Source organism: Symphodus melops (assembly GCF_947650265.1).
Source record: "Symphodus melops genome assembly, chromosome: 20".
Lineage (NCBI taxonomy): Eukaryota > Metazoa > Chordata > Actinopteri > Labriformes > Labridae > Symphodus > Symphodus melops.
Window position 1 is genome coordinate 11,975,587 of NC_136710.1, and position 13,855 is coordinate 11,989,441.

The 13,855-nt window shown below is 39.5% G+C and overlaps 1 protein-coding gene across 2 annotated transcripts in view; it reads right to left on the minus strand.

The window, feature by feature from the left end:
• Positions 1-12,443, minus strand: part of stim2b (stromal interaction molecule 2b) — a 45,063-nt gene extending 32,620 nt beyond the window's left edge. The window contains exon 1 of one of the 2 annotated variants that reach the window (XM_079371935.1): positions 11,324-12,443. In XM_079371935.1, coding sequence (XP_079228061.1) covers positions 11,324-11,456 — 133 coding nt within the window. In that variant the 5' untranslated portion in view covers positions 11,457-12,443. The remainder of the gene's footprint in view (positions 1-11,323) is intronic. The other variant, XM_079371934.1, reaches the window with a different exon arrangement.
• Positions 12,444-13,855: the final 1,412 nt, after the last annotated feature.

The window sequence follows — 13,855 nt, forward strand, 5'->3', positions numbered from 1 at the left end:
AAACCAGAGCAGAGCATGGGGCTGAACTAAGGAATACATCCCACATCAGGTTTTAAGAAGTTTACAATGAAAAGCTAGCTTAATTGGCTTCATAGCTTTGTTAGCTTGATTTCTGGACACATGAATGACACGTATCCAAATGCCAAGTACAGAAGAGATAGTCTGGATAAATCAAACTGGGATCAAGTGTTCCACGTTCGTATCATAGCTTTAGGGAAGGAAATCTGAGGCTCAATTGTTTCCCACTGAACTTCTGAGAAACGTCTCTCTAAGGGCAACAAAGAATGGGAACCTGATGTGTGAACACGCAAATATCACTTTTAATGGTTTGTCCTCTTTGCATCACAGATATCTTTTTTAATTTGGAGTAACTAAGGAATTTGACTACTAATCCAATGACCCACATTAATACCTTAGACCCTAGTTTGAAATATTATGAACATCCCAAGGTGGGCACAGGTAGCCTGGTGGTAAATGTACGCACCACATGAGCGGAGGCTGTAGTCCTTGAGATGGTCCTTTCCTTTTTTAAATATATATTTTTTTAAATCACTAAATAGTTATTGAAATTGTAGGGCTTTTATCTTAGACTGTGTATAAGAAGTGGATATGGCCTCACTGACATCAGGTGGCTGTGAATCAGTTGGTAGAGTTGGTTGTCTCTCAACTGGAGGGATAGGGGTTCAACCCCCAGCTCCTACAGCGACATGTCAGATGAGTCCTTGGGCAAGGCACTTAAACCTGCCAAAAAAATTCCTCATAGAGAAGTCTATTTAACCAACCATTGCTTTATAGACTCCAGTTTTGACACCTTAAATTTACTATTTCAGTCGGCTCCATCTTGCTTTCTTCAGCTGATATGCATTGTTGCATCTCAATACAACTAACAGACAGGAAAATACTCATCAGTCACAGATAGCTTGGCCCCCTAGAGCGTACTCTGTATGATTGTAGATTTTAATCCAGATCAGACCATTTAAAAAAATATATTAACTTCATGTGGTATGGAAACTGATCATCAAATAATGAAGGGTATTAAATAAGTTAAATAGTAGGGTTATTTAATCTGTTTTATACAGTTAAGACTAAATCCATCTCCTGATAACCAGCTGATACTTTCAATTAACAAGTTTGACTTTTTGTACACTTTAAACTGTAAGGCTCCACTGCTTCTGACATTTTAGGCATTCTTGAGCGTTCTTCCCTGGCAACTCTCACGCTCATATTCTGATTTGTATCCTACATTTTAGTGTTTGACCACTATGAATCCAAATTGAACCACTTGATATATGATCCAACATAAAATGTTACATTTGTTAAAGCAAAAACCTGACATGACTTTCAGGAACTTTAATAGTTTTGCTTCCCTTAAATATTCAACTCTTCATTTTTTTATATTTCAAGATAAGCAGTGAGCGGTGTATTCATTTTAAAAGTATGTGTTCAGTTGTAAATAGAAATCTGAATCGTATTTACTGTATCATGGGCACTAACCGCGACATTAACTGCATTGCCCTCTTTTATTCTGTCTTTAAAACATGCAGCATCATATTACTAGTTCTTTGTCGTAAAAGGAGAAGGCTGATCTCATAAACTACATGACTGCCTTGAAGGGAAAATATTTACACCATGAAAAGAAGCAGGAGAAGAGCAGTTGAAGAAACTGAACCCTGAACACGTAGTGAAAGATTTATTATTACTAACATTTATATCTTGTAGGATCTTACATCATTCGAGATGTGTGGATACTGTAAAATATCCAGACTGTCAAAATCCACAGCACAGACCTCTGAGTGGCCTTGAAATGGAGAGATTAAAAGTGACATTTATGTGAAGGAGAGGAACATCGAGAACAACCTGTTCTAGTTTAATTCTACCTTTAAAGGTTTGTCAAAACAAGTCTGTCTGCTCAGTGGGAAAGGATACACGTTTTTAGTTTCACTTTGAAAAATAGGCCTGGAAGATGAATGTAATGGTTTTGGACATTTCCGTCAAGAGTGTTAGCAAGGGAATGTCTCGGTCTGAGGATTTGAGGCTGACAGCAAACAGCAGGTTCGGCTCTTTGCCAGCTTCCTGTGTGTGTCTTTTACCTTCCTGTTTGACAGGATCCTTGTGTTTCTTTTTTTTTTTTTTACTCGGTGTTCCTATATGTGGACGTCAGCGTTGAGGCTAAGAATAAGCGACACACTCCAGACAATAGCAAAAATGTGTCTAAATAAAGAAGTCTCACAAATCTTAACAAAAGCAGGGGGCAGCTGAGTTACACAAGTGATTCATTACAGTGGATTAACTATGGCAGCACAAAGGCAAATGTCAACAAGCTACATTTATTAGCGCAGATTAAGTTCTTAAAAAGGTGAACAACAGCCTGCATGCTACGACAAAATGTGAACTACTGTTTTTGATGTGAGACGAAGAACAAACTAATGAAGTGACTGCACACGCTTGGACTAAACCTTTGAAGAACCTTTCACTGACTTTCTTCAGGAGAAATAAGCAAATGAAAGTCAGTCTGCTGTTATCAGTCCTTTGATGTGTAATACAAACTGGGCCTGTTTTGGAACAGATCAAGCGAAGGCCAAGAGGCTCCTGAGAACCCACCTGTTGGTCCGGACATGCTACCGTTGGCGGCATGAACACGGATTAGCAAGTGATCACAGTCTTACTCGGTCCGACCATGACATGGAGGACGAACCAGATTAACAGTGTGCTTGTTAACTGAATCTCTTTTGTTGTTGTTTTTTACTACGATTTCTTTTCACACCCAGGCTCTTTCATGAGCTAAATGCTATGCTAAGTTCACAGGCTTCTTGATAACTTTGTCTGTCTTATGATGGGTGATTGGTTGAAGAGCTCAGTTTAGTCTTTCGCGTCTGGAAATAACACTGATGAAAGCAGTGAGAGCGTAACAAAAAGTACGGCTACCATCCATACAAGCCAAATAAAAAGCTGAAAAACCGCAAAACTCCCTGTGGAGCTCAGGTGGATATAAAAGTGTCAAAAATAGTACAGGAGTATAGATTTTCAATTATCAAGGCTTGAATAACCTCAATTATATATGTATGAAATATTCAGAAGGACATCTGGTCACTGTCAGGTAGATGAATAGAAACTTTAAGAACTGCTTGCTGTTTTTTAAAAAGAAATACTTACAATATTCTTACCATTAAAGTTGAAGATTTGGAACACTAAGCTGAAAGATACAAAATATTCAGTTGTGTACATTTCCCTTCAGAAATGTACATAACTAGTATGGATTGATGTTTGTAATCATCCACACTTTAAGATCCACCATAAAAAGTAAAACATTGAATGTGGTTGATAAGCAGACATATACATTGTTGGAATGGATACATGCATACATTTTTTTTCCGATCTTAAAATAGTATTGTGTTGTTTTGCCTTCAAATAAAAGTTATGATTGTTTAAAATGGCCCCTGAAGAAAAAATAAAATCAATAAATTCTAAATCGTATCCCTACTTTTCATGATATTGGCAAATACTGTTACTTTTTAAACTAGCTTTATCATAAAATGACAGATTGTAGAGCTTGTGGTTAAATAAGTTGGAATATTAATACACTGACAGACAAAAAGATACATTTTCGTCTCGATAAAAAGCTGGTCTCGACTTGTATATTTGTTTCTTATGAGGCTAGGTGACATCTTAAACATTCGTGGATGTAGACTTGAGAGGCTTGAGAGACAGCATGCCAAAGAAATCCACACCACCTTCTGCCCCTCTTGCCCAGGCCACTAAATCACGTGCCTTTGGCCAGAGGGAAAGTCCCTGAAATCAGAGGGGACTGCTCCTCACGTACAATATCTAAATTTAATTGCCAGTCAAAAAAAAATAAAAAATATATATATATATATATTTGCCTTATATAAAAAAATATGCCAACATTTACTAGAATTCAAAAATAATACATTTAACTCATTTTTAGGTTAAAACGTCAGATCATGGAAAAAATGCAATGTTTCAGTAAATAGTAAATAAGTTATTAGCCAGGAAATAGTATGCAAAGTAAGAAAGCCACAGTAACAATTATAGCTTCAGTGAAGGGCATGGCATTGGCTTGTTCCTGTGTTAAGGTGACGAGTATTATCACAGTGGGATGACACTCTCATAAAAGGACGAGGCTGTGACCCCTATGGCTCTTATTCAGCTAACGTTTAGAGCCAGAAAAGTGAAATCTTTGGGGTTGAACGTGAAAGTGATTGTTGCAATACTTCCATTTATATCACCTTTTTTTGTGCCCCGAGTATTATTTGCACCTAAATGTTTTCATATTTCATGTTAGATGTGTTGTCAATGATTACAGCTGCTAAGAAGTTATTACGGAGGAATTTCTTGTAAACAATTGATGAGAATCCATCCATGCATCCATCCATCAATCAACCTCCCATCCATCCAATCAACCTCCCATCCATCCATCCATCTATACATTGATCAACCTCCCATCCATCCATCCATCCATCCATCTACACATACATCAACCATCCATCAACCTCCCATCCATCCATACATACATACATGATAGATAGATAGATAGATAGATAGATAGATAGATAGATAGATAGATAGATAGATAGATAGATAGATAGATAGATAGATAGATAGATAGATAGATAGATAGATAGATAGATAGATAGATAGATAGATAGATAGATAGATACTTTATTGATCCCGAGGGAAATTCAAGGCATCCAGTAGCAGTATACAGACAGGCAGGACACAAGACATTAGTTACAATACACACCCGCTGTCCCCCCTCCCCTCAACCCTCATCCATCAATTAACCTCCCATCCATCCATCCAATCAATCTCCCATCCCTCCATCTCACCAACCCCCATCCATCCATCAACATCCATCAACCCCCATCCATCCATCCATCAACATCCATCCATCAATCAACCCCATCCATCCATCCATCATCCATCCATACATACATATATCAACCCCCATCCCTCCATCTCACCAACCCCCATCCATCCATCAACATCCATCCATCTATACATCCATCAACCCCCATCCATCCATCCATCAACATCCATCCATCTATACATCCATCAACCCCCATCCATCCATCCATCAATATCCATCCATCCATCCATCCATCAATATCCATCCATCTATACATCCATCAACCCCATCCATCCATCCATCATCCATCCATACATACATATATCAACCCCCATCCATCCATCAATTAACCTCCCATCCATTCAGTTGTGTGTTTCTATTTGAAAACAAAAATTAGCATGAAAAAACAATGAACCTTGAAATCATTAACTACCACTGTGTTTTCATACACGCATTGCTGTAGGTGAATTTTTCTGCTTATGTTGCCAGGCCATGTACAGTGAAGGGCTTACCCAGCCAAGCACCCAATGCCAGCCTGGGGGATCAACACCTTGGAGTGTGGGGGAGCAGGACAACAATAGACCCCCTCTGGACTGGACGATGCCAGACAGTTCTGCTACTGTAGGCTACACGCAGCAGGAAACAGTTTACAGCTGAGCACAGTGACCTACATCTTTTACAGTGGCGCTTTCTGCATGAGTGAATCAGCTTACTGTCTGCTGTGTGGTCTGCTTGTGAATGAATTATCTCCAACACACTGCCGTGCATTAGCAACACAAGAAGGTAAAACAAGTATTCGTCTTGTCCCTATAATCACAAACAGAAACTTCAAATTAGCCTGTGAAGAGCAGGGAATCCAAAAGAATAAAAAATAAAAATAAAAATCTTGATGGTGGAAAAAATAAAATACAGTTGCTCAATCAGGATTAGTGATGTCATAATGCCACATGCCGGCAAATCATATGCCACAGTTGAAACAGCAGGGTAAACCATTAAATAAAGCCCCATTATCTCCCCATGAGCCATGTTCAAAGCAAAACTGGCCGAGTGTGCTAGGGACTGATCTCCAAAATAATAAGGAACAATTTGAACCTCAATGTCAGGACTGGGTCAGCAGTGATGGAAAATACACATGGAAAACTTCACCAGTGACTTTATAAATACACTAGGAGAGTTCTTATTGGTGGTCCCATTAGGTTGGCTCCAACCCTAAAGCCCTTGATTGAGATGGGCAGCAGCTGTCTGCTCTCTGGACCCATGCTCCTATTTGACCGTTTAATTTTGTATCAGAAGTATAGATTGAGTTTGATTTTCAACACTTATGAGCAGCAGAAACAACACGTGAACATCATATCGGGTGGATTTGGCAAATGCTATTCCAAAGAGACAACAAAAGAGCAACATTATTTCAAATCCAGATTTTTCATCTTTCAATGATACTTGGTAAATGGACTTGAGCTTGTAAAGCGCTTTTCTAGTCTTCCGACTACTCAAAGCACTTTTTACACCGCAGACCACACCTACCCATTCACACTGATGGCTGGTTATGTGGACCATCCAGTAATTAATTCCATTCACGCACATTCATACGCCCCAGACGCAGCAGCAATTTGGGTTTAAGTGTCTTGCCCAAGGACACACCGGACATGTTGCTCGCAGGAGCTGGGGATCAAACCCTCGACCTTCCGATTGAGGGACGACGACTCTACCAACTGAGCCACAGCCGCCCGTGGTCCAATATAAACTCTGCCTTAAGATCTATATTTTTGTCCCCACCAACTACCGGGAAACTATTTCGCTTTTCAGCAACACAATGCTCTATTTGGTACGTTGTCCACCTGACAGCGGTCTGAAAGGTAAGACTGAACTGAAAGTCAGTAAACGTACTTTTCTGAGAGTAAAACCAAAGTGAAGGAAGTGACAGCTATTCAGCATGTTAGCAAATATTCATCCTAATCCCAACCATTTGTGAATAATGGACTAGATAAACCAAACGTATTTATGGCAGGGGGAAAGAAAGTATGTGAATGAGACTGACTATAAACGGTGAATATAGTTTGGTGAATATTGCAAAATTGTCAATTGTTTTCATTTAAATGCCTTTAAGCAGCATAAATAACATAACGAGAATTAAGAAATGAAATGTGCAAATATATCAAAATGATCTATATGTCTTTAAAATGAATTTGCTTAACTGTCAGATGTTTTCAATATCATATCATGGGGTTCTGGATGGCCGAGCAAACCCATGTAGAGAGGCTGTGGTCCTTGTTGGAGTGGCTGTGAATCCAAACTGGGCCCTTTGGTGCGTGTCATCCCCAACTCTCTCCTCTTCTCTTTGGCTGTCAGATCCAATCAAGGCACAAATTGCTCAAAAATTACTTTTAAAAATCTGTTAAATCTGAAATCTTCCTGAAGGACACAGTCACTTTTTAAAATGTGCTCATGAAGAATTCTTCAGAACCATCAGTTCCACTAAAGACAAGGAAATTGCTTCGCAGTTGAGCTGAACGCCACAAAAACCAGGACATTACGACTCGCTTCATGTTCGCTCTGACACTCTGTCACTATTAGCCCCCCCCCCCCCCCCCCCCCCCCCCCCCCTCACCGGAGCAAACCTAAAGCTCTCCAACACTTCAGGAAGAAGGAAAGGGTTTCCTCAAGCGTTTGTTAGTTTGATGGTACAAGGGCAAAGCCTGCAGGGAAGGAGGTATCACAAAATTCCCTGCAGTAAGGTAAGCAAGTGTGAGACGGGTAAATGTTGAACCTCCTTTCTAAACAAATCCCTATATCAATACAGTCACTTTGCTCTTAGATAGCCAATAGCACCTCCGATTTAGCTCTCCAAACTTGGACAAGCTTTTGATTGACATCTAAGCGGCAGAATTTTACAGGGTCAAGGGATTTAGTACGTGACATGCAGGGTGTAAGAAAGATCTACTTGTGTTTGCTTTGCTGCATTTGAGCCTGTGTCATTTAACCTACAGCAGCCAGTTTCAGCATCTGTAAGTTATGTAAAGCTTATGCTAAATGGGGGCCGTGTATCTGAGACGACTATCATCAAGCGGGCACAATATTTGAGGACTGGATGTTCCTTGTTGACAGGGGGAAGGGCTTTGTTTGTTGAAACGCCAAACAAGCTAAATACAGAGCACTATTAAAACAGGGGAAGACCACGTTCACATCCCCACTCACAACCCATCCCCCAGAACAAATGTCAGATCTGTTTTGGGGTTTTTTTTGTTTTGTTTTATGTGTTACCTATTCATCATCTCCTGTAGAGGTGACATAATGATCCCATTTCTCAAAAATGCTCGGGGATTTGTTCCATGTTTCAAGAAATGACAATTCCATGCATACTGCAGAAAAACAAATCAGGAAACATAATAATAAATGAGCCATGACATGACAAAGCAAAGATGGAAAACGTCAAATTATTTCGACTACATAGTGTGTGTAATGTGTGTAATGAGTTTAACACGAGCACACACAAAAAGAACCCTATTCGGGGTCAACTGAGTTCAAACCATTGTCATGTGTGTTACAAATAAAATCTTGTGCTCGGGCTCAATACAAATCATGTGCAACAGCCTGTTTTTTTCTGCAACACAGACTTCAATGACCACTTCAGCGCCTGATTCTTCTTTGTCTTTCCTCCAACATAAAGTCAGAAAGATGTTTAGAAATAAAGCCACTTTAAGATACCTCATCTAGATCTCCATTGAGACATTTTAGGCAATGCAAAATGACAATGAACTGTAGCTGCAAAAAAAAAGGCAACACACGTCAGGATATCAGACAATATTCTGTCAGGCAAAAATAGAAAACGACATAATGAATGCGCAAAAGACTGAATCTTTGGCTATTTTGGTGTTGTAAGATTTGATATCCAATTTTGTTTTACACTTTAAGACTTTTGTAATCTACCTCCATCGCCATCCCTGCTTTTATCCTGAAACTAAACACCAGCCTCTGTTAAACTCTTGCTTTAACCCAATTCCTTTGAAGATCCTAAATCACAAGGGAGCTGCCTGACACACCAAATGTTAAACCCAACCCCCCAAGTCTCGCCCCCTGACCACTAACAGCATGTTAAATGGCAGCTTTGAACCCCAAACTGCTTCAGTAACAATAGCTTCATCCTTACCGTAATGATAAGTACAAAGAAATCATGCACTGCTACTGAATAAATGCTGCAATTACATTAATCAACAGAAACAGTTTTGTGTATGTATAATAATTACCTTTATAATAAACCTGCAGGAAACAAAAGTCTGTTCAAAGACAAGCATCCCTCAGCAACACAACCACATGTCTGTTAAGATAAATGATATCTTAATTACTGCTGCACTGGAATTGAGCTAATATGCTAAGTTACAGTAAAAGAGAAACATGAAGTCAGAAAGCAAACTTGAATAATGTCACACAAAGACATTTACCTTATGTTGGCAAACATTAGACACAAAGAGACACTTGTGATATCACACTAACTGAAGCTAAAGCCTGTGAGTGAGTTGAACAAAGTATGTCCCTGCCTTTGGACTGAACTTTTAATTGGCAGATGTTTGACTTCTTCTTGCTGAACGTTATCAAGCTTTAGCATTTATCTAAAATGATAAGCTATCAATATAGCAGAATTAAAAGAGAACTATACTGCTGTAAGTATTACAGCAACATTGTACCTGAAGTTAGCTTACATTAGCAGCCTTAGGCTAACCAACAACCGCACACCAGACCAACAAAGGCTGTAGCAACAAAAACCTTTTGTGTATTGAACTGAATAATAACAGCTTTTATTTTTTTGTTAAGTCTCACTTTAGAGCATTCTAACTAAACAGTTTTAGAAGGTCTAACTGATGTCGGTCTGCTGTTATTATTATGCCAACATGGGCATATAAAGACGTGCATGGTGAAAATACAGAGTATATAATGCAGAAAATAAGGTTTGGTGTGAATTTAAAATGTTGTCATCACAGAACATGCCCTAACTCCATTGTGTACAATATCTCTCAGTACTGTCTGCAGCATGTGTAGCTGAGTTCAGATGGGTCATAATTAACATATTGTACATTGTTCCCCTGGTTTGTTTTTTTGGAGCTATTTGACACTCGTATACAGAAAATCATGAATGAAGAACAGCTGTCTGCGACAAGGTGTAATTCTTTCTCCAGCAGCAGTTAAAGACGTGCAGCGAATGGACGGATGCGAGTTACAACTCCAATTCAGATTTTTTTTTTTTTTGAGCGAGTGTCCACACTAGTGGTGCCTAACTTCCCTATGTCAATGTTTAAAATGACATCTCTTTAAGCATACAGCCTGGAGTGCAAAATAGTCAAAAAGTAAATACTTCAAATCAACATTCTAATTGTACCTTTATGGAATTTCCCTTTGATGATTTTCATCAGTGACTTCCTGTTTGATAATTTACCTCTAAGGGATGTGCGGGGAGTAAAGGGAAGCACATTTGCTGGAGGTTCATATTCCACTGCCTCAAGGGCAAAAACTACAATGAGTTTAAGGATTATTTTGAGTTTGTAAATGTGTATATGTCTATAGCAAGAAATGTGGTTAGGGTTATTATAGTATATGAGCAAGATTATTTTAATGTCTATGTGAATATACATTCATAATGCCACTTTCAATATCTACATAATGGTCTATGTTACTAACAATGACTAAGGGAATCTCTCACTGGACAAATGGTTTTCTTACATAAGCAGACAAAGAGTAAATTTGACACTTAGTAATGCCGTTAAAAACAACAACCTCCACTATTTTAGATGGAAGTTATTGAGATACTGCTACATTTTCAGATATGCTTTAAGAAACTTAGATTACCAAACTGTCAAATTGAGAGAAACAACACTTTATACACGTGGGTCCTTGTTGAACTTTAGTCGATTTAGGTCATGTGCAAAAGCCTGTTAAATGAACAGCTGATCAATACTGCTTAGTTAAAACATTCAAATAGATGGAAATCCTGCTCTCATTAGGTTAGGTCAATATGTGAATTTCAGGGGGGATGGGGTACCTGTGGCCTTCTGGCTACATCAGCATGACTCAATGTACATACTAATGTAAAAACAGAGCATTTAGGCGGACCTCCTTAGCTGGAGAGGACTACCTGGTGGCTTGTATACATGTGATGCTACAGATGCTAAAGATGTGCATCAGGCGAAAGATGTGTTCCAGTAAACGAGTCCTGCCCTCAGTGTGGATGCATCCTGCATTCCTGTCATGTCACGCATTCCTCGGCAATGTACAGAGGTGGGTGAGGAGTGGGTGGGAGAAAGGTGACTGTCGACACGAAATGCATCACTTTCCATTAAGCCCCCCTGCGCAGGGCTTTCCCCGAGAAAGCCACAGGGGGGGAAAAAAGAGGATGTGGGTAAAAGAGGGAGGGGGACTGAACATGCGTAATTACATTGGAGACACTTGTATCCAACATGCGCTTACCTGTGGTGGCTACATTCGCAGCATCAGACGAGTGGCTGGTTAGATCATTCGAGTAAGTGCACTCCAAGCCCAGTACCGCATAGATGACGAGTCCACGAAGCAATACATTCAATACCTTGTGTATGTTACTCATGGTGGAAAAAATAAGGTGAAAATATAGGAATTCGTATCCGTAGGACTGGGATAGTGGATGGGGGGAGAGGGATCCCCGAAAAAATGTCAGGTTCACGAGGTAAAGATAAAAAATATATATATATATCAGTGTCTTTAGATTAGAAATGTGTTTTTAGAGTAAACGCACCAATTTACTTTGAAAAAAAAATCCGCAGTAGAGTAGTTTCAAACCATACAGGCTGTCAGAAAAGCGTGAAAATGACGATAAAAGAATAGTTCATGGTGGGTCAACGTCAAGTTAAACTCCTCTAATAGAACACCTACAAAATAAAACTAATAGCCTCGAACGCGTTTGCATGCTGTTCCAGAGCTGCTTGGTGCCAAGATAAACGAGACCATCATGTCTTATTTGTATGTAAATGTAAATACATGAGAGAAAAAATACATGTAGTGAATCCAGACAGCTAACGCACATGCAGCCTTATCTGAAGGAATTCCCTGTTCAAAATAAATAAATAAAAAAAAAAAGCCAAAAATTGTCGTAGCTTTTAAATCGTGAATATCCAAAAGCTACAAAAAAATATCTGTTATGAATCCTTACGTATGCCTGTTTGTTTGTAGAATATAGTCCCTGTACTTCCACGTACAGTATACAAACACCGGGTACAGCTTCAGCATATTGAACTCGAAGCGCCTCATAGGTCCGCCTCTTCACACGAAAGTAGCAAATCCCATTGCATCAAAAATACTGCCGCTTCTTCGTCCCCCGTTTCCCCTAATCCATCTGCGACCTGGATCAACAGCACACCACATCCGCCTACTTTCCAAATGAAGTTTTTAAGTCAGCTTCTCGTGTGATACTGTATCCTCCCGCCTGTCATATTAGCTGCTCGCCGGCTGATGCAGACCGACCGAGGGAGAGGGAGGGAGGGAGAGAGAGAGAGAGAGAGAGAGGGAGCCAAACGGGGCGGAAGTCGGTATGCAAAATGTTTGACATCAGGAGGTGGAGGTTGTGGAGGTGGCGGGGGCAGGACTTTAATTTGGTTGTGATTACTTTACGGTCGCCGGTCAGGTTTGTTTTTGTTTGGAGAGAGATTCAGTAGGCTTGTAAAGCAGCAGGGTATCACTTCCACAATGCCCCCCCCCCCCCAAACACACACACACACGGGGTTTCAAGCAGAGATTTTACGAGCCCCTTTTAATACCCCACTGCTGTCAGGTAGGCTTTTTAAAGGCCTGTTTCAACCGCGTCAAAAGAACTCGAAATATCATCCTCCTACACTTTAAGTTTGTTTTCTCCCCGCGTCATGTTATGACGCACACGATGATACACGCTTCATTGTTCTCCACTTCTACGCCGGCCTGTGTGCAAGTTTTCCTCCGAGGCTGAGCGCTCTCATTGGCTGGAGTATCCCAACATGGCAGAGCCTGATTGGTTGGTTCAGACAGCATTTTTTTTTCTGTTTCGAAGGTAGTCGTCGCGGGAAATAACAGAAATAGTAAATGATGAACGTTGACATTTTTCTTGATTAACCCCACACAACCTATTATTAACCTACTATTCTGGCCATAAGAGCGCCATTTATTAGTAATTAGGAGGCAAATCGGCCTAAAAATATTTTGAAAAACATAAAAACCTTATCCCATTCTACAGATATTGTTATGAGGTTTTAACCACTTATTACTAAACTACTACTTAAGTTATTATAAATAGATGTCACAATAAGAAAGCTAAATCTATTACTTTTATGACAGTCTTATCTGCAGGTAATATAAAGATGCCTCATTTTGATTCATGTTTAAGCATATTTGACGTTGACAAAAAACGTGACCCAGTAAATGGCATGTATTGCATAGTTACAAGCATCTATTAGCCTACTGTTATCAGTTTACTACATACTTAACAAGTTGGGTTGAATTGTGGTTTAATCCTTTGTAATAAAAAAGCATACATATCGTGATGGGTTATTACTTAGTAGGTCATATCGTGCCTTACAGATGTACTGTACACAACAGTACAAAGACAAAGAAATAACCTGTCCATACTATTTTTGTAATAAACTATGTATTTCTGCTGTGAAGCATTAACACAGGACATACTGCAATAGGGATTTCTTGTTTTTTTTCAGCCAGTCCTAATTGGACACTTGAGGAATTGATGTTTATAGCAATCCCTCATTCGCTTCATTTTTCAACACTGGAGGTTTCAGCTCAACTTAAAGGCAACACATAGAAAAATGTCGTCATTTCTACTTGCAGGAAGACGAATAGGACTGGGGCATTATACAGTGTCTCTTTGTCCAAGCATTCAAACTATTATTGGTGTAAATGTAGTCGTGTCACGTGACATCATAAAGAACAAGAACAAATTGCATCACAGAATTCATAGATGAAAATAGATGTAGATTTTGACATACA